We start from the raw sequence: 26,995 nt of genomic DNA on the forward strand, positions 1-26,995 counted from the left end.
TTAACAAGTTTTTATTATTCTATGGTTAACAAGTTATTATCATTTTATAATTCTTGAGTGATTTGTTCTTTTTTAAAGTTTACAAAAATCTACAGACATTAACACAATATCCATGTCCCCGATTGAATATGGTTAACAAAGTAATATTTGTTTAAACCCATGTTTTTAAACTTCACATTCTTTGCTTTACTATGTATTGTTATGTCTCTACGTGATATTTATTTTAGTTATTCAAAAATAATTCTAATTCTTGAGGATAACTAAACTCTAAACCAACCAACCAACCAACCAACCAACCAACCAACCAACCAACCAACCAACCAACCAACCAACCAACCAACCAACCAACCAACCAACCAACCAACCAACCAACCAACCAACCGAATTCACACAGGTGGGTTGTAATACCACCCGCTGACGCCAGGGAGAGCTTTCAGGCAACCTGCCGGCTAACTCAGTGCGCATGTCTGGATGTTCAATGTTCAGCATCTAACCTCTGACCCGGATTCAACGCATCCAAACTCCAACTTTTGGATAGAAAACACTAAAAGACAGATTCAGCCACATGCGTTTGCAATAAGTCCAGCATTTTATACAAATAATCTATATATCATTTTGAGTTGCTGTAGATATATAATTGAGAGCAATTTAAGCACCCAATCGGTTAATATTTATCTGTTCAATTAATGCGTTTTGCCGCCATCCCATATTGCATGAGACACGAAGTGGTTGCCTAATCCACCAGGTAAAGCGCATATTTCGCCTAATTCTCTGCGGTAACTGCCACCAACACCATGGTTCTGGATCTGGATCTGTTTCGCGTGGATCGGGGAGGAGATCCCAACAAGATCCGGGAGAACCAGTCCAAGCGGTACAAGGATGTGACGCTAGTTGACAACGTGGTCCAAGCCGACGAGCAATGGAGAAAATGTGAGTTGCGCCCCCCTCCCACCCACTACACGCCTACCACGTCTGTCAGTTCACATGTGGTTTTCATTCTAAAATTATCGCTAATTAAAATCATTTCTCTCGGTATCTAAATGATCACCAGATACATAGTACGGATGCCTTATTAGCTAAATATTGCGTCATTTCTGGAACGAGTATTGCAAACCCTTATAAGTGTTCCGATTTAGCTAAGATGATGCAACACGTAGAGACATTTGCCAATAATTATCAATTGTGAAATTTGCAAATTTTGCAGATGTCGAATCTCTGCAAAATTTTTTATGAATATCCTTACATTGAACAATGTATACTTTGACCATCTAACTTAGTTGACTTAGATGTTAAACCTCTAAAATCTAATTAAATTGTCAAATGTTCATCTTGTAGGATTAAGTTAACAATTGACTTTTCTATCACCCAAACCAAAATGTTAAGTGCGGTACCAGGCAGACACACTGAACAGACTGAAGAACCTGTGCAGCAAGACCATAGGAGAGAAAATGAAGGTGTGTCCATCCGACTTCTATCATAATAGTACTAGTAGTAATTCATATGTAGGTCACATCACAGCAGTCTTCTATCCAGCTTTGAATTTATTTCTGTCAACTCAATTTTGTTTGACGTAACATCATGTCAGAGCGAGGAAAGCTTGACGTATTGTGTTGGAGGGCCACCAGATGGTCCCTGAACAATTTTAAAATGCTTGACTATATGTTGTTGCTGTTGAATCCAGTGTTGACTATGTCATAAAATGGTCAGTCATAAAACCATTTGATTTATACATAGCTTAGTAGTTACACAGTGTGCCAAATAAGGCACATTGAACATGTATACCTATGATTGTCAGAAAATTAGTGCCAATTATACGTTCATTATTAGTGATTACATAGTCATGCACTGCAATTATCCTATTAGCTAGTGGTATTGTTTGACCAGTTGTCTGGCAAAGGAACCATGTGGAATGCATCTTTGTAATATAGAAAAGCTTGTTCTTAAACCAAAATATGTCCTCAAAAAAAGCTGAAGTGTATCCAGATGTTGAACAGAACATAAGTGCTAAAACTGCCAACATATAAATCTCACTAAAATATGTGGTATGATAAACCTGGGCCATTGTAGTAGTAGTAGTAGTAGTAAGCCTTTATTTAATCTCGAATGCTTGTTCGGTACATACCGCTTTTCAACAAGGTCGAGGGTGAGGGCGGGGTCACGGAATTACAGATCAAACCAAAATATAATACAAAATCAAAACAAAATGCAAATCAAAATATAATACAAAAATAAATAGCAAATCATCAGTCCGTTATCAGTCCAAGTTCCTTGTCATACTTCTAAATGTTCCCAATGACTGGGCTGCTCGTACATGTGGTGGCAAGGAATTCCACACAGTCGCCCCCGAGTACCTCAGTGACCGCCTGTACACTTCCAGGTGGGGCCTCGGTATGATGAGGTTGTCCAATGTGCTCTGTCTGGTGGATCTGGAGGCTTCATCTCTATACCGGATGAACACCCCTCGCATATGTGGTGGTAAAGAATTGTCCAAGGCCCTATACACTAGCATGGCTTTATGTTGACGGTGTAGAGTTCTCACGGACATCCATCCCAGACGAGAGAGGACTTCCCGTGATGGTGTTCTGTACGGGGCTTTCAAGATCAATTTTCCTACTCGGTTCTGCATCTTTGCATCTTATCATATTGTACCGAAATGGCACCATCCCAGACAGTACAGGCATAAGTTAAGTGTGGTAAAAATATGGTGTTATACAAGGTGACAAGTGCAGATTGTGTGACAAAAGGTTGGACCTGACGCATTATTCCAAGCGCGCGTTTTAGTTTAGACAGAACATGAATAACATGAAAATCCCATTTCAGTTCGCTGTCAACAATTACACCAAGGTATTTAAAAGCCGGGACTACTTCAAGGGGGTTTCCATTCATTAATACTTGTAACTGGTCTTTTCCCCTAAGCCGATGCCGTGTGCCAATAAGCATGGCTTTGCACTTCTTGGCATTGACAGAAAGACAGTTAGCCACAAACCAGTGATGAAGACGGTCCATATCAGACTGAAGAGCCCTTTGTATGGTTTCTAAGTCAGGATGGCTGAAGTATACCACAGTGTCATCAGCATATAAAGCAATTTTGCAGTGCTGTATGCATTTTGGCATATCATTTACATACATTACAAACATTGGATCCTAGTGCTTTAAGTTGAAGGTCACTATTTGTTGGCAGCGTTAAAATATATGCTGTATGATTGTGTATCTGAATTTGTTTTTATCACACCTATAGAAAAAAGAACCAGTTGGAGAAGAGAGTGAATCTCCTCCTACAGAGGATGAACTGGAGAAGCTGACTCCAGAAGCCTTACAGGTAGTATACACTCACTCATTTTACAATTACATTTCCACCTGTGCAACATGGATGTCCCCTTAACTTGATGTTAACTTAAGTTAAAGGCTCAATCACTGAGTAGAAAGTCTTTAAAAAGTGGGGCCACAGTACTACCGGTAGTGCTTTTTCAGCATCTTGTGAAAGAGGAGTCTCTAACAATGTTCTGGCCACCTTGACATTTTTCCCCAGTCTTGTTTGATGTAACATCATATCAAGTGCCAAAGGCACAACAATGCTAGGAAGGTCCGGGGGCATACTTCCCCAGGAAAATTTTGAAATCTTGATCCTCTGAAATGCTAGTATTAACAGCATTTTGACGGGCAAATTTCGCTGATAGACTAAGCTTAGTTTAGATTTAGAGCTTCAGCAGCCCTGAAGAAAATCTGTCCCAACCACGATAGACTGGATACCAGGTTACGGTGGCTAGAACACTGGTCTCTAAAGCCACACCAATTTGATTTCTTGGTTAACGGAATTTCTTGGTTTTTCTATAAAAATAATCGAGCGGGCAGGCGAAAAAAAAAAAAAAAAGAACAGGCCTAGTCATCCTTTTATGGCCCAAAATGGTACAATAGGAGCCATGAAGTCAACACACCAGGCTGGTTCAAAATTTAAACAATGAATTTTGAACTTTTAATGATACCACTGCATTGAAAGATGGAATAACTGTAACAAATAGGAAGAAAATGACTGTTTTCAACTGTTCAGGGCAAAATATGAGCATTTTGCAGTTGATTCTGAATTTTTTTTTGGCAAATCAGAAAAATATGAAGCGGGCGAATCCGTTAACCAAGAAATCAAATTGATGTGGCCTAAGTTGTGGACTTTGATTCCCTCAGGCGATGACTGTGAACCAGATCAAGCAGATCCGGACCATCATCGACAAGTCCATCCTAGAGAACACGGCAGGGCGGGCAGAGGTGGAGAAACTCCGACAGGAGAACCTGAAGGAGATAGGAAACATTCTTCACGCTGACGTCCCTATTAGTAATGACGAGGTGAGTTATTAGGTACATATAGGCTGGTGATTTCCATATAGATATTGATGATGTCATTCAAACTCAAAAACTGCCAGATTAGGCCACACCAATTTAATTTCTTGGTTAACGGATTTTTCTAGAAAAAAAATGGAGCGGGCGGGCGAAATAAAAATAAAAATAAAAATTTGAGACCACCTGCCATACAGCCATGTAGTAAGCAATCCATTAAGTTAAGTTACATCTTTACTGTATGAACAACAAACTGTCAGTTGACAAGACTCCCATCCAACTGGTTTCACTTTTATTCATCTTTCAAAGTTCCAAAGAGTGGTTTAAATCAGGGTGCTCTGTTCAGATCCCATTGTTTTCTTACAGTTCAGGGCACACAGCTTACCACTGGGCTGGGCATTCTATTGTGTCTGGCTGATATGGAAGTTATTTAGAGCTTGAAATTTACAATATCCTAAATATATGCTTTAGACAAATTTCCAGGAATGTGTAAAAGTTATCGGCAAAAGAATTAACTACTTTTACAGATATTTTATTTCTTTTTTTATCTTTTCCCAATTCCCAAATACTACCGGTACTACCATACATTTTATATTTCCCATTATACACTTTAGGTATGCTACAGCTACATTATACATAGCCATCATTCAAACAAATAGCCACATTGACACACTCTTCAAGTTGCCACAAATTCAATGGTCTAGGGTTTCACTATAAAGTCTTTGATGTATGGGGATTTTATTTGTAGGGGGAACCATTTTATTAAAATATTTAGATGTAATAATTGATTCATTATTTGCAATTGTACTCCTGTTTATAGGTATCTAAATAAGATGTAACTTTGTTAGAATGCCACATGCACATGTAGTATTTTTCACAGAGTAATTTCTATAATTAAAAGAAACTGTTTCCCCCTACTCGAAGTGGACTCTTCCGACCGTCAGAAAGTTGCTTTAGTGAATGGACTTACATGTACGTGCATGGAGGACTTTTTACTTTGCCAAATCCCATGTTTGTGGTAGGATTTTGTACTTTTTGAGAGTAATACAGTTTGTGATGTCAGAATACATTGTTATGTCGTGTTATTTTTACATATTCCCTGGAAAAAAGATCGTTTTGAAGGTGTGTGTGCATGTGCCGCCCAGGCCGAGTTTATACGTTCGGCCCATTACTTTTAACGCCCGTTACTAGCACATGTTTCCGACACAATACGTGTTTCTAAATGAAATATAATATATATCTAAAAGGGAAATGATATGTTGTTACAGGCACGATGACTTAGTAAATCTGCCGTACGTTTGACTGTCGTCAGTGAAGTTTTGTGCCATGAATGGTGACATGTGCAAATGGGGTGGGGGGCGAGTTCTATATCAAAGAATTTTTTTTTACGAACTTTTGAAGAGGCAACCTAGCTTTCCGAACAAATTGCACTCAGAAAAATGTTTCTGCATTGAAGCAATGTATTTTTAACGCTGTTAACTATGCCCAAATTTTGAAAAATTACAACGTTCGGGGTGGATTTTGGGGCCCCAATTCGGGACCCGAGAGTATGGATTTTTGTTCTGTTTTTTATTTTATTTCATTTTGGCAAAAAAACGAAGCGGCGAATCCGTTAACCAAGGAAATAAATTGGTGTGGCCTTAAGTCCTGTATTGTTTGTTACCTTCGCCAAGAAGGTTATGTTTTCAGAGGCGTTCGTGTATGTGTGTGTGTGTGTGTGTGTGTGTGTGTAAACACGATAACTTGAGAAGGCTTCAATGGATTGTCTTAATACTTGGTAGGTGGGTAGGTCTTGAGACCTCAAAATGATTAGATTTCGGACCCCCTAGCAGCTTGTTATGGTACTGCAGCTGAACTTCCGGTTTTTATATCTTATGATCTAGACATGCTAGGGTAACGAAATTTGGATAGAAGATAGCTCTCATGCTGGGGAAGAAGTGACGTGAGTTTGGGCCCCCTAACGACTGAAACTGCAGGGCTATTTGTTTCAAAATATTCAAAAGAGGATAACTCAAGAACCGGTTGACGGTTTACCATCTTTATTCTAAAAGGGTGCAGATATGACTTTTTCAATATGTTGAAACCTTTGACAGGTTTCAATATGTAGTTTGTGGCAGTCGATCCTTAGTCTTCACTCTTGTGACTGCATTTCTGTGGCTCATATATTCATTACCAAGAAAACTTTTATCATCATATGTAGTTTTGATATTGATATTTTTTTAGGATGAGGATAACAGAACTGAAAGGACGAACGGAGACTGCACTGTGAGGAAAAAGTACTCCCATGTGGACCTGATCACCATGATTGACGGGTATGATGGAGAAAGGGGCGCGGTCACTGCAGGGAGTAGAGGCTATTACATGAAGGTAGGCTCACGAGCTTAAATTATGGCCATGATTTTTATTTCTAAACGCTACACAAAAATTTGTAGTGTTTCTTACGAAGCAAGTTTGGAATGTATTGTCCAACAGAAGAAATTGGACTTAACTAAATTTTTTACTGTACAACTCCAGTCTTTGTCTAGAAATGAACAATCAACTGCTTCTGTGACGTCACATTACTATGCAGATGACACACATGACTTGGTGAGCAGTGGATCATAGATTGCAGAAAGTCTGTGTTTACGAAAATCACAAAATGATGGATGTCCTTTTAATTTGTCTATTGCTGGGATGCCATCAACATAATACAAAAAGGTAGACTGTGAAACATGCAACATAGATATAACCATGAAGCCAGTGGGGGGGAGTTCTGATTTACTTTTAAAAAGCTAAAGACAGTTGTTGTATCTGTTGTATCCAGTGAATTTCCTTTAATATTTATTGTACGTTTCATTCCAGGGAATAGCTGTGTTTCTGGAGCAGGCCCTGATCCAGTATGCTCTGCGGATCCTGTATGAGAAGGGTTACACAGCCCTGTACACGCCTTTCTTCATGAATAAAGGTGTCATGTCAGAGGTGGCACAGCTCAGCCAGTTTGATGAAGAGTTGTACAAGGTATGGGCATTAACTTGTAGTATTATCATGTCTATTGTAAGTTCATGGTTGCCGCGCCGCGTGCCTGCGAAGCTGGTGTGTTACGCCAAAAGGCGGTTATACCGGCTATACAGATACAGATACAGATGGTTGAAGTCTTTGATATAAAAGACATAAGATTGTCACAACCCTTTAAAGCTGGTCATGAGGTGTCAACGGGCCTTGTGGAGAGGGTTGTTGACTCAGAATCTGAAGGTTCTGGGTTCGAATCCATGGCAGGCCTCAGTAATGTGCCCTTGGAAAAGGAACCTGACACCTATTTCCTAATTTCATTCAGGTGAGGAAATGAGCACCTAGCTTTGGTCAGGGACGTCCTTTCGAATAAGACATAAAGCTGGAGGTCCCATGTTTGAGGAGAGCCACACCTTGAGCATGTTAAAGATCCCACCACACTTATCAAAAAGAGTAAGGGTCCTTCCCGGTGTGAATGGTTCAAACCTTACAGTCTGGTCTTATGTTTACATCTTTAAAAGGTGATACCGTAGTCACCTGTTACATCAATCCTTCTAAAATTTGTGGTAAATCTTAATTTAAGAAAAATAAACAAAACTTAATCAAAAGACAGAATACTTTCTGATGAAAGAATACTGTTACAGCACTGTTTTTTTCTCTAATAGGTTATAGGAAAGGGTAGCGAAAAAGGTGATGACCAAACAGAGGATGTCAAGTACCTCATTGCCACGTCGGAACAGCCAATCGCAGCGTTTCATCGTGATGAGTGGATGAAGCCCGAGGACCTGCCCATCAAGTACGCGGGAATCTCCACGTGCTTCCGACAGGAGGTCGGGTCACACGGTCGCGACACAAGAGGGATCTTCAGGGTGCACCAGTTTGAAAAGGTTTATATTCAAGTTGTAGTTTTCTGTGAACATTTTATGTTTACCTTGCAGAAGGAAAACATTGTTCTTACAGTGTTTCTTGTTTTCTTTTTCTTCTCTAAACACATAAGGTCAATGACCTGGACCAGATGTCTGTCACCATGGTAACTAGTGCTGCAGCAAACACCCTGTGGTGTTGGGTTACATTATGTAGCAATTGTAGGACAGAGTTGGAGGGGCTGGTCACCATATACTAGTACATGTACTAGTATATGATGAAGTTTGAGTATAAACTATAAACAGAGCAGTACAAATGTGTGTAGTTTGTTAAGCTACATGTGTAGGTAGGTAAACATTATGCATTTGCTTCGCAAATTTTACTTTTCAAGGTAAGATTTTGTTTCACGAAACACCCATGGAGGATGCTAAGCGTACTGTTTTCTTCGCTAGGTTGAACAGTTTGTGCTCTCGAAGCCAGACGACTCGTGGGGTCTGTTCCATGAGATGATTGGTAACGCTGAGGAGTTCTACAAGACTCTGGGCATTCCTTACCGCATTGTCAACATTGTGTCAGGTAGGAACAAGAACACACTACTATCAGTATCCGACACATACACATGTAGCTGTATCCTTCCTGTGAAGGTTAAACACTTAGTCTTGGCATGTCGAAAGAATCATTATAGTAAAACAAGTTTACCCGTAAACTGCAATTTCCAATACAACAAATTGGACTTACCCAAATTTTCAACTGTACAATTCCATTCTTTGTCAAGGAATGAGCAATCCACCGCTTCTGTGATGTCATGTTATGCCAGTGACACATGTGACACAGTCCTCATTCCTTGACAAAGACGAGAGTTGTACAGTCAAAAATTTGGGTCCGTCCAATTTCTTGTCAAATTACAGTTTAACCTTGCTTTCTAATAATAACTTCTACCAACACAGATGAACTTTTAAGATAAGTCCAATCTTTGAAAAGGAATTCCAATGACACATTGAAATATGTCAATCTTCTCTCTATTTATGCAAGATTTAGAAAGTTGAATTGAAAATTATCCTGAACGTTCCATCTTTTGTTGCTGATTGGAGTGTCTGATCCACCCAGGAGCGTTGAACAACGCAGCAGCCATGAAGTATGACCTGGAGGCGTGGTTCCCGGGGTCGGGCGCGTTCCGCGAGCTGGTGTCGTGTTCCAACTGCCTGGACTACCAGGCGCGGCGACTACTGGTGCGGTACGGACAGACCAAGAAGATGAACGAAAAGGTCAGTCAGGGATACCTCATGCTTACTAAGAATTTTTGCTTTTGACAAGTACTTTGAACAATACACACAACAGAAAATTAGGTACTATAGGGAGCTTTCGAGATGCTCTCTGTCTCTTCATCAGGCCAGTAAAAATCTTGTGTTGGGGTTCTCTTGTCACTTGACTTGATCAAGTTGATGTTAATAATTACGTGATAAGAGACAGTCATATACAGGCTAGGTACTGCATTGTCTACAGATCTAACTTGTTTGGCCAAGAACCCAGAGGCACTGCATTCGAATCCCCAGACATGCCCCAGCATTATGCCTTTCGAAAGGCACTATACACGAGTTTCCCCACTTCGCTCAGGTGAAAATGTAGGACGCTAAATTGAGGTCCTGTGTTTGAGGAGAGCCACTACTCAGGCATGTTTAATCCACCATACTTTCAAAAGAGTAGGGGACCTTCCCGGTATGAGTGGTTCAAACCTTACAGTCCTATGGCTGCACCTGGGGTCGTATTGAGGTCATCTGAGTTAGCACCAGATGGCAGCTGCTCCAGACCCTTACAGTTCAGCCCCAATAATTGTAAGCTCATCACAATTCAGCCCTTGGCTGCAAGGAGAGAGTACTGTAGCCGGCCCACCCAATAACAGAGATGTGTTTTCTGTGTTTCCAGCCTGAGTTTGTGCACATGTTGAACGCCACCATGTGTGCCACCACCAGAGTCATCTGTGCTATACTGGAGAACCACCAGACTGAAGAGGGCATCGTCATCCCAGAGGTGCTCAGGCAGTACATGCCAGGTAAGAACAAAAAACAAAACAAAACAAAACAAAACAACACAAAAAACCATCCAGAAACCTTATGAATTAATGAATTTCAGGTATTTCACCCATAGAAAACAACAGTACAAACATAGAAACACAAACTATACATACAGCATCTTATTTACATTTAAAAAAAAAGAATTTCTGTACTGACAATCTGACCTCAGAAGACATTCTATTATGCTGTTGTTGGTGTTGTGTATCCTATTAATAAAGGAGTAGTATAATTTTCTACGTCTGGCATCAAATGTGTCAGTAATTTGATGAACAAACATAGTACTTGCACTGCAACATCTTGGAAACTTGTGAGACAAAGAATCATAGATTTGAAAAATTTAGCTGTGGTTGGTCAGAAAATTGCTTATCTAACCATGAACGTGGCAAGGTGGTCTTATGGTTAGGGTGGTTCGAATCCCTGGCAGGCCCCATTCTTCTCTTGACTCAGGTGAAAATGAGTTCCTACCTTCGGCATTTAGCCCGAGGTCCCGAGCCCCATCTTAAAATGTGAATGGTTCAAACCTTACAGTCTGGTCTCGGGGTTGACATCTTCACAGGTGACACTATTGATAGTCACCTGTTATGTCAATGCTTCCACAAATGTGGTAAATCTTCTTAAAACTCAAAAAAGGTTTTAAAAAAATATGAAAAATTTAGGTCAGAAAATTTCTTACATAACATGTCTTGTTGAACATGACATATAAATATTCTCTTTAATTTCAGGTGGAACTGAGTTCATAACATTTGTGAAGCCAGCGCCCATCGAGGAACAGGCCACCAAGAAAAAGAAGGCGGGGAAAAAGAAGGAGAAAGTCAAACCTACACAGGATGGACCAGAAGCTGAGAAGGTCACAGAACAAGTCCAAAACATGGCCGTGAACGAGGGATAGGCAAACTTGTACAATGTAGTCTAGGCTAGTAAGAATGGATAAATTACACAACATTGCAGTCTTCCTCTTCCTTACACGCACCTTGGAATATAGTAAAGTAAAGTTAAGTAAGTAAGTGGAATAAGTAACCTAATTTAATTATCATTTCAAATTGTGGGAGAAATTGGTGGGTTTCATAATGTATATCAAAAACTAAGGTGCATTCTCTACTATTATTTACTCCAATAATTGTGCACAAGTGGTTATGATATCAATGTTGTCAATGTAACTGTTATCTTTGCTAAAATTCCCTCTCCTTGGATAAAAAACTGGAATGGAGCACAAGCATTGCTATCAGATGGTTACTAATACAAGTCTTTCCATTTTGATTTTCTTCTCAGTTCCCGTAGCATTTTGTTCCTTTTTAGTTGTTCCAATTTCAGCAAGATATCAAACGCGACAAATGTTCATTTTGTATGTTGATTTGAAGGCAGGTTTGAAGCCTGTCCGTTACCCAAATCTACTACTTCTCTACAAAAGATTATGATTTAAGGGGGAAAAAGTAACGAATTGTGTAGAATTGGATTTATGGCTGTAACATGCAAGAAAAGCCTACGCCAAGGTCAATGAACAATTGGGTTCATCGAGCCACTATGTATTAGATTAAAAGGCAAAAGACCTGACTCCAAGAAAAGCTATAATACTAGAATATCTAACAAATGTTGACGGGTAATGTTATACAAAAACCACTTACTAGTAGTACAATTTTATTTGGTGCATGGAAATATATAGGGAAATAGCAAGTTTGAAACTAAGATCAGACTGCCAACCTGGGGTGACACAAGCGCCTGCTTGGACTATCATAGCCTGGGGAACAGACCACTGGGCGACGCGGTTATCGCAACAGCGCTAAAGCCTTGGTCACAACCCGCCGTACATGCATCTGCGTGCTGTCTATTTGCAAAAATGTGGGCAAACGTAGGGGATCCATAAGTGGTGAGTACCACCTCCGTACGGAATCCTATGGATTTGGGAGCACGCAGACACGCCGTAGACCTTTAAGTGCATGTAAAACTTTTTCTACATGCGGTCTGCTCACGGCCAGACGTGGCGTGCAGACCCCTCTTACACCTTAGGTGTGCGAGTGACGTGCGTCAACACCACTCCTTCCCCACATTTTTAGAAAAACGTAGCAGATGTGGCTTCCCACTAAAACGTACGGACAAAAAGCATGCACGGCGGGTTGTGACCGGGACTTAAGCGTGTGCCCACCCAAAAAGCCTCCTGCGCAGCGCATGCTTGGGGTTTCCATTTTGTCGCATTTTCATCTACAGGACGGCAGTAGCTAAAAAAGCTGGCATGAAAGGTTGACTGCCAGAGAGAGGAAAGGCCTTATCAACAAACAGGCCAAAACACTCCAAAGCCAGCCCACAGAGCATGGTTACTAGGCTAGGACTACAAGTATCTTGTTGGTGCATAAGTACAAATTGGGAGTGGTTCTTTTGCCAGAAAAACTGTCAGCTGTATCAACCGATCTACATTTGTAGCTGACAAATTCCTCAAAAGTTTATGCGCACATTTATAAATTTTATACCAAACAATTACACAATTATTCAAAAGAAATGTTGACTTAGAAGTGTAGTTATCTATTTCTACACAAAAGCCAAATTATTTGTCCAAGTTGTATTTCATTTTCATATGAAAGGTATCAGCCCATACCTATATAAATATTTTGACTGGCGGTTACTGTAATCGAAGTTAACGTAAATTTTGCATGGTTAGAGATTAATGTTAAGATGGATATTTGACAGCAAATTAGAGAACTGTTAATGTATTACTGTGCCAGCCTATTGTGCATGTGGAACGCAAGTCAGTTTAAAAAAAAAAGAACAAAAGACAAAATTGGTCAATGGTATTAAACATGCATCTTGAGGGGACCAACTGTTTCCAACAAGACTAACTTGTTGAGGTTGTGACATTGGAAGGTATTGATGAATTGGAAAGATGAATTGGCTTATTATATAAGATATAGATAGTTATAAATGCAAAATGCTCTGTTTCCTGTGTGCAAAATGCAATAAAGTAATGTCCCTGGAACAGGTGTCAGCTTATAGGTCTCAGAGTCACTGGACTTCTTCCACTCCCACATCGCCAAGTCCAGTCCGAATCGGACTGGACTTTGTTTTCCGTTGATCGAACTGGACTGCTTTTTCCACCAACCCAACCATTGTCATTGGACAACATGGTGGTCTTGTGGTTTGTGGTCTTGACTCAAAGCCCCAATTTTGTGTCTTTGGTAAAGGCATATATTTCCTCACTCGACTCGGGTGAAAATGAGTACCTGGCTTTGGTTAGGGATGTCCTCATGGATGGGACGCAAAGCCAGAGGTCCTGTGTTTGAGGAGAGCCACAAGTCAAGTGGTAGAGTAGGAGTCCTTCCGAATTCCCAGTGCGAGTGGTTCAAACTTTACAGTCCTGTCTTACACAGCTTTTACTTACTGTACAAAACTGTTGTGTTAGATCTGAAAGCAGTTTACGAGACCTTTTGCCAAAGTGCTAAGCACAATTATATTACAGGTTTGTGTAGACAGTATACTAGTATTTTGCTGTCATGCTCTACAGGTATACATTTACATGTGTGATGTAATGTAGTGTGACTATGAATAATGATGTTGCATCTTTATTTCTGGAATGCACTTTTATTGGAGTTATGTCAACAAAATGTACCTTAAATTCTCCAACATGTCTGCAACTGTGTTGATCACACATAATATCTGAACAAGTTGATCATGATCATGGCACAGGCACCATGGTATTTCCTCGGCACAATTTTTTACTCAATTGTACCAAACATGAAACATAACTTAGCGATGTCCACAAGTATGACAATAGTAATGTCAAGCATACAACTGTACTGAAGCTGGGAAGTGATATATTTTGATTATCTTGTTGCATGTTAGGCACTTTGTGAACATCTGTATCAAACATAAATATACTCAAAATGTATCTGAAATATGCCTCTAGGCTAATAACAAAACAAAATAACATTAGGTTGTGGTTATATGCTAAGCAGACTCCAAATACTCTCCAAGCAGAGATTTAGGCTTCAGCTTATGATTAAGTTTTGGCGTCTTTTTTTTTGTGTGTACTTGGGGTGGCAAATGGGTGCTGCCAAGCCAATATGATACTGTCTTTGTAGCCACCAAAAGATCTGCTTGGACTTGGAGATTAGACTTCAAGGGCTTTCTCGATGTTCTTTTTGTTGTGTTTCTGCTGGTTCTACCAGAACTTCCTGCAGTACAGTCCGACCAAGGCTCCGGCAGCGGCCAGGGTTAGGACCAGCCTTACTGTGCCTGACCCCGGGTTATCTGTGTACGGGTCCAACACCAAATCTGCTGGTACCACATCACTAGAGCTGGTCATCTGAAAATGATAACATCGAACATTGAATTAACCAGTGCAATGGCCAAGTGAGTAGACTATTTGCCTTGCATTTGGTAGGTTGTGAGTTCGACCCCTGGCCAAGTCATACAAAAGACTATGGTACTATGGTGCATACTGCTTTCTCTGCTTAACTCTCAGCATTTGGAAAAGACTGGTAGTTAAACACACACCAGTACCAGTGGATTAGCCCCCTGCTGTAATGATTGCACAACTGTGTGGCCTTAGGGCTATAGCTACAGAACCGGAGATGGGTGCTGCCCTTTGCATCAGATATATAGGGGTATAGGAGGGAACTTTGATTCATTGAATTACAAAATGTTGGTGCATACTTTCGACTGATAGTAAATTTGGGCGTTTGAAATCATGATATTTAGAGTAATGTGAGTTACCTGTCTAAAATTGCTAAAGTTATGAAGCTATTTTCATGTGTATTAGCATCTACATTAAATTACAATACTCAGTTCCTATTGCTGTTAGCTCCAGCTGTATTAGCCTAGTTTTCAGACCCCTGGAGCTGTACCTGTATTAGTCTAGTTTTCAGGCTCCTCAGCTCCTCATGTAAGCCTCGCACAGTCTCCAGCACATCTGAGGTCTGCTCACTCAGGCACTGGACAGAATTCACATTCTGAAAACAGAAGGTACATGTAGAGATGACTTTGTACTTGACATGATGTTATGTCAAACAAAATTGAGATGTCAAAAATATTCAGGCTGGCTAGAGAGTACTACCAAAAAAACACTGTTAAACCAGAAAGGTAACATTTGAAAAGCAAATGGATAATATTTACGTTAACATGTTCTAGCTTACCAAACTACTCTTCTGTTTATTGTTACTGAGACACATTCATATATAATATATGGTGCGCAGCCACTCCACCTCTGTCCTGCTACATAATGTAACCCAACACCAGTGTGTCTGCTACAGTGCTAGTTACCATGGTGACAGACATCTGGTCCAGGTCATTGACTTTATTTGTTTGGAGAAGAAGGAGAGGAAGAAACTGAGCAAAAACAATATGTTTTTCCTTGGCAAAGGTAAATATAACAACAAACCATGACAACTGACCTCTCGCGGATCCATCATGTGAGGTTTGTCGTCCATCTCCTCGTGGATGTACGCCACCGTGCTGGCGATGTAGCTCACATGACGGGTGATGTTTGACAGCACTGCAACAGCCTCGTCACACCTGAGGCAAAGTTTTTATTTTCTTTCATCGACTTCAACAAAAGCCTAGTTGAACCATAGTAGGATGGCGCCGTCTGTACCTGTATCAGTATAGCCAGTATATCCGGCCTTTGGCGTAACACACCAGCTTCACAGGCACGCGGCATGGCGGCAGCTGGCTATATTACACCAAACGACTTGTTACACCTATATTCTTTGCACATCTAACTGTAACATCTAACCTGTAAACATTGTTTAAAGCTATCTAGTGATGATACAAATACAATGCAGTGATACATGTACATATTATCCAAAATTTTGCCATGAAAAAGTACAGTTAAACACAGACCTGATGCCTGCCCTCCCCTGTGGGCGTGGCAGGCTGCTCTTCTCCCAGTCCCTCTTGTGAACATCCCGTACAGCAGCGAGCAGCGTCTTCTGTACCCCAACCTGCCGGATTCCCATCTACACAACATGGGGAATGTGCTGGTTCATTTGTCACATATAACCTAACAATCTTATGAGATATCTTCTGAAGCAAACAGTAGTAATAGAATATTTGCAATAGGCATCTAAACCACACTAACTTAAACTACATCTTCTTCTTAACACTACTAGTAGTCTGCATTCTAAATACAAATACCACCTGCAACTGCAGGTTAGTGCAGGTAAAATTTGTCTGATGTCTACCTGCATCTATCCTGTACTGGTCCACATGTACTGGGTTTATACAGATGTACATTGTATGTGTATTTACCACCTATATTTTGAATGAAGTGTAATAGTCACAATGGTTTCTGAACTGATTTTAGTATGATCCATGTTTCCTAAATTCTGAGTAGTAAAGGTAAAAAATTAATTTTTTTGGTGCAGGTAATTTTCAAATGTTCCAGTGCAGGTATGCTGCTACTATACCAGACCAGACATCAAAACCTACCTTGTCTAGTTCTTCAGGCTTGATCTTCAAAAGGTCAGCAAATGTTACAGCATGTTCCTGTATGGCAAAATACTCTACTTATTCCCTGTTACATGTATTATATACAATGTACATTGTACATGTATACCTCTGTATTTCCTAAGTGAAGCTTACTTAATATGAAGTTGCATCTAATACTCCTCTTTCAGGGAAAAATACTGCTTGTGTCTCAAGTCTTGAACCTGTACCTGAAAGACAGGCACCAGATGTCCTAGCTGTAGACCATACAGGAACATCTCCAAGTCTCCATAGCGTGTGTAAGACCTGAAACATACACAGTATTCTCTCACAGATTACAACACAAGACAGTACCTTTTTTGTCAAATTTCTCATACTGTTCATGTAAGACTTTCATACCCACACTTATGAACTAAAGCTGTACAAGTCCTGTTTTCTCAAACTCTTACTTGGGTATGTCTGAGAACTATTTCAAATGCTGCTCAGTAGACCACAGGAGAGAAAGAAACAGTGAAGACTTTAATACAGTTGTGGGTGAACACAGTTGAAACTGTGCTATACCTGGTGCTGTCCCCTGCCTGCTGTACCAGGCTGCGCAGCTCCTCGTCAGTCTGATGCAGCACCAGCGCCGGTCCTGATGGCCTGAAGGGAATCACCATAGCAACAAAAACAAATAAATAAACAACAGAATTGTCATTTACAGCTTTGTGAGGCTAAAAGAATATTGAAAAACTGGTTGACAAATGTTTAGTCACTAGAGATTTTTTAATGTTTCAAGAAAGATTCCTTTGAAAGAAATGCGAGGAAGTAGAAGTTTTGAAAGTCTTACCCATTTCCAACCCCATTCACCATAGAGCTGGCATCTCTTGCAGGTGATGACCAGGCTATTACAGGCCGAGAGGAGACAGGCCCGGCATTCACAGGCCTGGCTTCTACAGGCCCAGTCTCTACAGGCCTAGTCACTACAGGCCTAGCTGCTACAGGCCCAGTCTCCACAGGCCCAGTGCCTGTAGGATCAGATGCTTGGCTGACACCTACTAGTAGGTTGATAATCTGGAAAAAACAAGTACAAAAATGATAGAATGTGACTGAATGTGATGAAATGATTAGGGAATTGCTGTTGTACTGTTGTAGAGATACAGTAGCCCTGTCCTAAATTTTGGTCCATCAAAATACTTGGCACTGTAGTTTTGCTACAGGAACAACTACAAACATAGTTAAGACAGTGTATTTCAGTGCATTTATCTTGAATCACTTGATTCCAACGAAACTTTTATTTCACACCAATGATTTCACATTCCTTACCTCTTGATATCCCCTTGCAGATGCGAGATCAACCGGTCTCATCCCGTCCATGGTGACTTTCTCTGAGTCAGCGCCCCCTGCCAACAACGTCTGAACTACAGCCTTATGTCCCTTGCTGGAAGCCCAACACAGTGCCTAAAGAGAGAATAGAATGTTTATGTTTGATTCTTATCCAGATACTACTGGTAGTATGACAACTTTGTCAGAGAACTGCCCATTGGATAATGTGTCCTTACTACAATATCCAAGCAGATCTTTTATTGGCTCCAAGACTGTCATTGTCAGGGCAGTATCCAATATGCCCCCCCTCCCCCCAAAAAAAGATACCAGTACAAAGTACTTCTGAAAATAGTTTCATCAGGTTGGTGAAGTATAGGATACAGGAGTTTTCTTTAAATTTACACAACCAAGATAGTCTCACCTTGCTTACGTTTTCGTGTTTATCTTGGTTGTGTAATAGAAAATTCCTGAATCCAGTACAAAGCAGCCCGACAAAAACGACTAAAAACGCTTTAAATATAAGCCAATTAAACCTCTACATACTTGCATTCGTATTCGTACTAAGCCTGTGTGTATGGTTGCTGAGATCTTTTTGATTTGTGTCTTTATTGGTGCTATGAGAAGCAAAATGCCTAACTGTTATGTATACATTGGAGGATGTGAATAACATTATGTTTCAAACAAACAAAGTACGACACACAGCTACAAAAAAGTTTTCAAAGAATTAATGTCCGGTTTACGGTCCATCCTCTGGAGTCCTGCTTGTTGACCTCTGCCCCCTGTCCCATGAGCCTTTGCACCACCCCTGCCTTCCCCTCTCTTGCTGCATACATCACGGCTGTCATGTGATACCTGGTGAAAAAAAAAAACTTCTAAAAAAAAAAACACAAACAACCTCTGACTGGAAGATTTTGGAAAGTGAGGATTTGCAAAAGGAAATCAGTTGTAAGGGATGCAGGTAAATTTTTACATTAAAAGAATGCCAACAAGAAAAACAGGTCTTACTAGTATTTGGAGTCCTGTGGTTATATTGAGTTGGCACATAGTGAAGATAGAGATAAAGAGTAAAACAGAAAGTAGATATTTATGTTTTAGTACTTGAATTAAGTCACAAGAATGGAAGAGAATGAGGCATCCAATGCAAGCAATCAGCATATAACATTATGTGTTTTGCTGTCAGTTTAACCATAGAAACAACAGTAGGGAATATCTTCTGTAAATCACTACTGTAAATCAATTCATATTCGCAGTACATGTACTTTTAAATTTGTGGTTTTCGCAGTCACTTCTCTACTGCGATTTTACCACAAACAAAATAATTTTTTGCCTACTTTCTTTCTTCTGCACCTACCGCTACGGCGAACATATAGTTACGCAAACATGTACATTTTTCTCAGACCTGCAAAATTTTGCTACCACGAATATAATGTGATTAACAGTACGTAGCCCTTATGGTCCTTGAACGATTGCAGGGGACTAAACTACATAGTATTGCTATATATCGATCAAAGAGTAGAACAACAGCTTTTGATAAGTTGTGGGTTGAGATGCAGACCTATCGTGGCTGTTGACGTTGACATCTTTGTTCAGCAGCAGTTCCACACAGGGCAGCAGGTCCTGGTCTGACTGCTGACTGGAGCAGGCACACATCAGCACACTGTAGTGATCTGAAGGGGGAGGGGGGCAGACAGGGATGCAGCAGTCATTGGTCATGTTGTTTAACAGTTGTTACTGTGTACTGTCCTTCTGGATTCGAAATACACACTTGCAATTTCATCGTATTGGACTCTAGAGACGCCAGGTTTCCCAGCACACAAGTTTTTTTCATAGAAAATAGACTTTTTACAACATCCATCATTGGATAAACATGGCATATGTACTGAAAGGACTTGAAAGATTATCATGTTATCAGCAAGCTTGTATAGAAATTATCTTTAAAAATTCAGCTTGTCCCAACCTTTATGAAAGTTAGGATCTGCCCCCTTCTCCAGTAGATACTCCAGGATGGCCCTGTGGCTGCCCTGGGCAGCATACATCAGGGGGGTCCACTTAGATGACAGGACTACATCAGGGTCCAGGCCTGGGGAGGGAAACAAATGCATTGTCAGGTCTCCTGGTATTCTTAGGCTGTAGACAGTTAACTAATTGACAGTTCAAACATTTTGGTTTGGTTTCATTGGTTTTCCTTTAACGCCCACGATCATGATAATAACTAGCATATCTCATTTTCACCTGAGCGGAGTCAGGAAAGTCGTGTTAAGACTTAAGTTCCTTTCCCAAGGGCACAAGGTTGGTGACTTGGCAGGTTTCGAACCCGGGACCTCTTGGTTCTGGGCCAAATGCTCTGCCGTTAGGTCACACAACCTCACATTTTATCCCTTATTCAAAAAAAAGAAGAGGAAGAAAATGACTGCAACAAGTTCAGGTTCTGACCGGCTTGAACCAGTTCTGTGACCCGGTTCAGGTCGCCCCGCATCACGGCCACCTTCAGGTCATCTGGGGACACGGGGTGGCCGTCCTGGTTCCGCGGCCGAGGGGCGGACGGTTTGTTCTGTCTGGTGAAGGGAGAGTGGCTGGTCTGAGGCGCTGATTTGGCAGGTGGTGGGGCTGATGATGTGAAACTGTCTTCAGTGTCATCATTGCCCACGGACAGACTGCTGGATGGTGGAGACAGCTGGAAGAATGAAAAGGATCAGAAATAACGTTAAGGTTGGAAACTTCTTGAAGTTCTTGGCTCTAGAAGTACTGAACTATAACTTTAAACTATAAATCATTAAACATTAACGTTACATAGAATAAATTGATAATGAATCCCAGCTGTGTTGTGCTACTTATTGCTGGTTTAAGTACTGTAAAGAAAATTGACTCCAAATAATTTGTTTGCTTAGTCATTCAGCGATATTCAGCTTCACATTGAGGTGATATCTGCGTAAGATGCAGGTATGATGTTCCCAGTTGTGTAAACAAGTCATTGTTGTGTAAACAAGGAGGCTTCGAATCGGAAACAAGCAACGTCAAAACTCAAAGCAAAGCTTGATATGAAGCACAGTCTTGTTGGTTCCAGGGCGAAAAGAACATACAGTAAGTCTAACTTACTGTACTCTAACTGTACTCTAACTTTCGTCTCTAAGCTAAAACTTCTGATCAACTTTCAAAACAAAAATCAAACGTTCCTCTGAAACTATGCAGCATTCCATCGCGATCTAGATTGAAGCTAAACAAGTAATAATGTTGCCTCCACTGCATTTGCAAACCTGTGGCTGTTCCTTGTAGGAAGAGAAGAAGAAATCATCGTCTGAATCTGAGTCGAGCTCGAGCCCAGCTGGTCTGGCAGTGAAGGACGCCATGCTTGGAAATGCAATGAATTATGGAAATTTCCCAAGAAGTGAGCGGTCCTTCAAAAGCGCCACCTTTCAGAAGATATCGGGATAACAGGGTATTCTCCAGACGGTGCAGAATATACCAAAATTATCTAATTTATGGAAGACGATACTTCCAATATACTGAAATGGTTTGCAGTTGATCGATAAACTTATATTGGAGCCAAATATCTCGAATAGCATTGGTGCGTTTATGATACTGCACGCCAGACGTCGCTTTTGATCCGTTGGCTGCAGTTGGCGCCATTCTGCTATTCTCTTTTCCACCGCCAGCCGTCGCTTTTGATCCATGAGCTGAGATGGGACTGGCATGGCCGACATGGAAGTTGTTGACCGAGTGAAGTCCTGGCTCTCCTGGAGTTGGACGTGGTACCTCTGGGCTCTCTGGTTGTTTTTGGTCGTCCTCCTCATCTACTTGCTCCGCACACCGCTCCGAGTGTACGAAAACATGAATATCGGTGAGTTCTGCTTGGCGGGCGCGAAGGAATGGGGTTGGTTCTGGAAGAGAAGTTTTGGCAACAAGTTGTGAAACAAGTCAAACTCTGCGTATGCAACTTCAGTTCCGCGTTTATCCTATAGTCGGCTGTAAGCCGGGATTTCAACGATGACAAGATTATCAAGTCATTCTAATATCTTCTCCTATGGATTGCACTCATTTCTATGCTGGTGATACCGTTATTTTTGCAGCTAAATAGGAAAATGTAATCCGACCAAGCTGAAAACCCGCCTCAAGTTTCAAGGGGGAGGGGGGCGGTAACGTTACGGACTGGCAGTTGGAGTAGTAGGAAGTGTTTGGGTGTAAGTTTTGCCTTCGCTGAGACTGACACGAAAGCTGGCAACGATTTTCTGCTTGGTATTCGACTCCCTAACTGTTGTAGCATCCCTCTATTTGCCTCAGAAGCTCAGGGTCTTAGTTTTTCACCTGGTGACAATGACTCATAATCCAAAACCATGACAGCTTAGCTATGCAGATTGCCTGTGTAAAATACCTACGGTTCCCTAAAGTTAAGGTTGCAAATGCCACATCTTCTTCTTTTTTAATATTCCTTAAAAAAAACTGTTTTGCTGGCTAAGATTTGGTGTTTTGCAGTAGTTTTAACAGGATTTGCCTTGCCTTTGTTGCCATTGTACAGTCTGCCGAGGTTTGTTTTGTTTGGTTGTATTGTGTTCAATCATTAACAGGATGTGTGTGCTTTAGGACAACAGTCATCTTTTCATGTTGTTGTCAGCTACAGAACTGTTCAATTGTTGACAAACCGACCAGAAACACCTACGTGTGACCTCAGTGTCAGACAGTTTTGTAGACTTCAAATGTTGCATATGTAATTATAACTTTTCTTAGCATCTAATAATTCAATATCTACAACAGCCATATTCATAGCAGCTAACACTACTAGTATGTAAGTTAACGGAACATAAACTATATACTACTAGTAGGGTGATGCAACATCACTATTATTATTCTTGTCACACAAAAGACAAAATTACCCCATAATATCATTGCTTCCTTAGAACCAACATTTGATATTGATAATTAACGTTATGTATCATTACTATACTGTCATACTATATTATTGATATTATTTATGACAAACAAAACCTTCAGCATTAATTTTTTTTAATGTGACTCTTAAAAGTTCAAGAATTTGATGCATGTTGATTCCTGTCATGCTATAGGATAAAAAGTTAGGTTTTTAAGCTATGGTAGGGAAGCTTTGTTATTTGTCTTGCATACATTATAATAAGTCATATTAAATTAAGTGATGTGTTCATGTCATTGATGATGTTTTCTTGCTTAGCAGTGAAGTATATGCGGAAATGATACAGTGATTTGTGGGGCAAAGCTCAATTAGACGGTAGCGGAAACTGTAAACAAGCCAGCAGTTGGCAGCTCTAAATGTCAAGTGACAAAGAAAGGTCATAACATCACTGGGTCCAAGGTCATATCACAATGAATCAGAACAGAAGGTCTGTTGTTTGGGAGGACACTGTTTCAATTTACAGCACTGTATGCATGATGTTTGAACTTCTGATCTAAAAGAAATGGTTGTCGCTTTCTAATGTTTCATCTCTTTTCTTCCTGCTTACTAGTAACTTTTTCTGCCTAGTGGCAGAAGTTGAGGCTGATAATATTATTGTATAGCAGTTCTACCTAGCAGATGTAAGGAAAACTGCAGCTTGAAGTAGCCTTTGACACAATTCCTGATGCTGATGTCATTCTCTTTCTATTAGGAGTTTTCAATACAATGTACTGCCACAGGTACAAGGGATATTATCTTATAGCAGAGGGTCTGCATGGGGGGATCATGGCAATACTTAATGGTAAATTGAAGAAGGGCTGACGCTGTTAATGGTAAATTCAGGAAGACTAGCAAATTACTAGTATGCTGAACGGCTTTGCTACGACGTCATCAAAATATTGATTATTCTTAATTTGTTCTTTTGTGTCCATGTGGTTTCTGGCAAAACTAGTCTGTGGGCCTTGGACACTCCACTATGATTTTTAGGCAATCTGATATTTGACTACACCTACAAAGAATTTTCCAATAACAATGAATTCAGGATAACATGCTACTTGGAATCAAAATGACCAATTAGGCTTTATATTCATAAATAATTCCTGACAATGCTTAACGTCTAACCTTCAATGATGTCACGCTTATACATGTAACAACGAATGAAAACTGTTGGCTTTAATTAACAACTTGGATTAAAATGGCTCGCTACGCCTTACAGAAAAAGGCATGCAGACCGTCATAGAACAATCAGAAAGTGTTTATCGTCCAGAACCTCAAAATAGTCTGGCATCAGTGCAGTGGCATAGTGACCTTCCAACTTAACTCCTATTTTAAACAAACCTCGAGTCGTGACTTTTATTTTTAGGTTTCCTGATTACTGAAGAAAAAATAGTGTCAGATTCAAGTTCAAGAGTTCAAGTTGGATGTTCTAAAGAAATACACCACAGGTATATGTAACTAGCATGTAGCAAATACATGTAGTAGCTTATTTATTATTTCCTTGGTATTTGTAATTCTGTTTCTATCTTAAATGTGGTGAAAGCTCTCTGCCTACTAATCTTACGCTGACAGCCAAATGTAACATCATGTATTCATGTACATGTATACATACTCACATATAGTTTTGCATATCCATAAAACTGTGGTTTTTGCATGTATTTGAAGCATTTGAAGCTCCTTGGTTTTTGCAGACCTCCAAGTTTATGCTAATATTAAAGTTTTGTTGCTACAGAGTGACTATAACAGTTTACAGCACCCAACTTAAACTACATGGAGACTTAGCTCACGCACAGAGATGTAGCTTTGAATTAGTAGATTTTTCACTGGGCATAGCCAAGGAGCTTCTATTTTGATATAGGAGAGACTGGAGAATAAAAATTTTGTTGTAATTTGTGATATAATTAGTGATGTGTTGTTGATGTCCTGAATCTAGAGATGAGGTAGAAATCTTCCATATTTTATTAGGGTTATAATGTGGTTCTCTATTTCTGTTTGTTTAGGAATTCTCAGTTTGAGTTGAAAGGCAATAAAAACAACAGGTACATGTATATTCAATAGGGATGTTGTTTTGGTGAGAAAGACGTGAGCCAAATAAAGATCACCCAGAACCCCCATGAGAGCCCTCCATGTGGTAATAGTTTTACCTTAAGCAGTCTGACCAGCTCATATTACTGCTGTTTAAAGTTGCCTGACTAGGACTGTTCCTTTCCAATCCTTCCTGTGCTTATACAGGTTTGTCTGTCTCCCCTCAGGCTAGAAGAGCTGTCCCCCATAGAGGCCCCTCATTTGCATAAGTACTGATGTAGACAGGACTGGTCCAACTGGTTGGGTCATGTGGGCAGAAATTTGATCGATGTGACCTTTTCTCCTGCACTTAACACCTATAGGAAGGATACAAAAGAATTGTGCTTGTCATTAGAGTATGTACAGACAATATTACTTCTATTGTCTGTCACGTATCAAGTCGCCAATTCGATACAAGGTTTGCGGTCTGACATCCTGTCCCCTGTTTTTGGAGTGGTTTGTTCCATGGGATCCATGCAGAAGGAATGAGGCCCTGAGCAGCCAGATGTGACAGCATCACACTCAGCCATTGAAACCTTTACTGTGCAATATTCCAGCCCAAGTCTTGCCAGCGGTCCGGAGGCCGACCAAGGATCGCCTCCCGAACAGCTTCCATCCCTTCTCTTCCCGTTTTGAGCCGTACCAGACACACAGGCACCATGGTGGACCTCGAATACAGTCAGTATTCCCCCGTCTTTTTCTGCGTCTGTGTCTGTGGCTTATTTTGTTCCAGGCTCATAATAACGTGGGTTGCGTATGGCTTCACTCCTGCCGTATGGCTCCCCGTATGCTCTACCCCGTACATCCACACCTGCAGTGTATTTTGGAAACCCCCTTTGTCAAATTGTTCTGTCGGGAGTGTTTTGTATATACACTGTGCTATGTAGCAATTTGGTACTGTACATCATGTGTACAATTAGGAGCATTTTAGGGGGTGTTAGACAACTGGATATACCTGTGTGGTGGTGTGAGATTGGCTGTGATATCGTAATGTCTTGGAGGATGAATTTCCTGTTATGTGTATGCAAGGACGTGTAATGTTGCCAATAGTCAATGCATGTATGCATAGACAAGGCCTTCATTTTGTAGTCTTGCCTCCATAATTTGAGTTTAGCTATTATTCCTAGCACTGCATGTGATTTTTGTATGGCATTCTTTTACCGGTATAGCCCATATGAATCGCAGTACACAGCCCTGTATATTTATTCATCCATCCATGCAAGCATGGTTGTGATCAAACTTCAAAGCTTTTGTTCAATCAGCTGTTCTTTGTTTTTGTTTTTGTAAGATATGAAAGCAAAAACGTGTGGGTGTATACAGGAGCAAGGTAGCCAGGAATATCATACCAAACAGGATCAGAATGTTTTGTTGTACAAACTGAAAATATCAAGATCAAACAAACACCTAGGTGCCAAACGACATCAATGCAAACTTACATTTGTACTTGGTAAATGGTATATGATGCAGAGAATTGACAGAGCTCTAGCTGTGGAACATGGTTAGGAGGTATTATGATCAGATGATGCACCTTTCATGTAGATCAACATCTAATAATGCAGCTAATATTATTATAAGGTACATTCCGATGTTTTCAAACAGTCGGTCTGTTTCAGGTAAGCTGTGGTGGTAAGAAAACCCATGGAGTTAAAATCAAACTCCTTGAAAAACCAGGAAGGCTTGGTAATATGGATTTCTCAGCTAGGAAAGATCTTCCCTTTGTAAAAAAAAAAGATAAAATGTGTATCTATAGAACAGTATCAGGTTTATACTATTTTATATCCTGCATCTAATACAATTGAACTAGTACTAGTAGTCATATAACTGCTTTGCAGCAGTTTGCTGCCTCTCAGTTAATAGTTAGGCCACACCAATTTAATTTGTTGGTTCTCGGATTCGCCTCTTCGTTTTTTTCTGATTTGCAAAAAAAAAAATTTGATTGGTCCTGAATCAACTGAAAAATGCTCATATTTTGCCCCCAACAGTTGAGGAAAGTCCTTTTCTTCCTAGTTGTTACAGTTTTCCCATCTATCATTGCAGTGGTTTGATTAAAAGTTCAAAATTCAAT

General features: G+C 40.4%; 3 protein-coding genes across 13 annotated transcripts in view; 2 read left to right on the forward strand and 1 right to left on the reverse strand.

The window, feature by feature from the left end:
- Positions 1–697: 697 nt before the first annotated feature.
- LOC109477431 (serine--tRNA ligase, cytoplasmic-like) lies at positions 698–11,706 on the forward strand. Its single transcript, XM_019778698.1, has 11 exons — positions 698–930; positions 1,384–1,454; positions 3,239–3,319; positions 4,180–4,338; positions 6,553–6,696; positions 7,171–7,326; positions 7,983–8,204; positions 8,634–8,757; positions 9,289–9,446; positions 10,105–10,231; positions 10,976–11,706. The coding sequence occupies exons 1-11, from the start codon at positions 795–797 to the stop codon at positions 11,140–11,142; spliced, it is 1,545 nt and encodes a 514-aa protein (XP_019634257.1). The 5' UTR covers positions 698–794; the 3' UTR covers positions 11,143–11,706.
- Positions 11,707–13,698: 1,992 nt separating this feature from the next.
- On the reverse strand, positions 13,699–25,591 carry LOC109477372 (ankyrin repeat, SAM and basic leucine zipper domain-containing protein 1-like). The gene is given in 15 exon segments (XM_019778608.1): positions 13,699–14,544; positions 15,086–15,190; positions 15,632–15,752; positions 16,080–16,195; positions 16,668–16,724; positions 16,895–16,970; positions 17,226–17,306; positions 17,494–17,717; positions 17,970–18,104; positions 18,710–18,821; positions 19,525–19,636; positions 19,927–20,049; positions 20,403–20,643; positions 21,224–21,364; positions 25,409–25,591. Coding segments are annotated over 15 exon segments (1,971 nt in total). The 3' UTR covers positions 13,699–14,400.
- LOC109477370 (suppressor of tumorigenicity 7 protein homolog) overlaps positions 21,609–26,995 on the forward strand; it is a 32,599-nt gene continuing 27,212 nt past the window's right edge. For 4 of the 11 annotated variants that reach the window (XM_019778596.1, XM_019778597.1, XM_019778602.1 and 1 more), the window contains exon 1: positions 21,610–21,807. In XM_019778596.1, coding sequence (XP_019634155.1) covers positions 21,660–21,807 — 148 coding nt within the window. In that variant the 5' untranslated portion in view covers positions 21,610–21,659. Of the gene's footprint in view, positions 21,808–25,257; positions 25,609–26,995 lie in introns of those variants that run through there. The other 7 variants (XM_019778600.1, XM_019778599.1, XM_019778604.1 and 4 more) reach the window with 5 other exon arrangements.

Source organism: Branchiostoma belcheri, unplaced genomic scaffold (genome assembly GCF_001625305.1).
Source record: "Branchiostoma belcheri isolate BF01 breed outbred unplaced genomic scaffold, Haploidv18h27 scaffold4, whole genome shotgun sequence".
Lineage (NCBI taxonomy): Eukaryota > Metazoa > Chordata > Leptocardii > Amphioxiformes > Branchiostomatidae > Branchiostoma > Branchiostoma belcheri.

What these genes read in the sequence shown, in the direction of transcription:
- LOC109477431 (XM_019778698.1), top strand. Translation starts at nt 795, where the DNA reads ATGGTTCTGGATCTGGATCTGTTTCGCGTGGATCGGGGAGGAGATCCC. An exon ending in TTGATGAAGAGTTGTACAAG is followed by an intron (nt 7,327 to 7,982) that starts GTATGGGCATTA and finishes TTTCTCTAATAG; the next exon opens with GTTATAGGAAAGGGTAGCGA. An exon ending in GCTCAGGCAGTACATGCCAG is followed by an intron (nt 10,232 to 10,975) that starts GTAAGAACAAAA and finishes CTTTAATTTCAG; the next exon opens with GTGGAACTGAGTTCATAACA.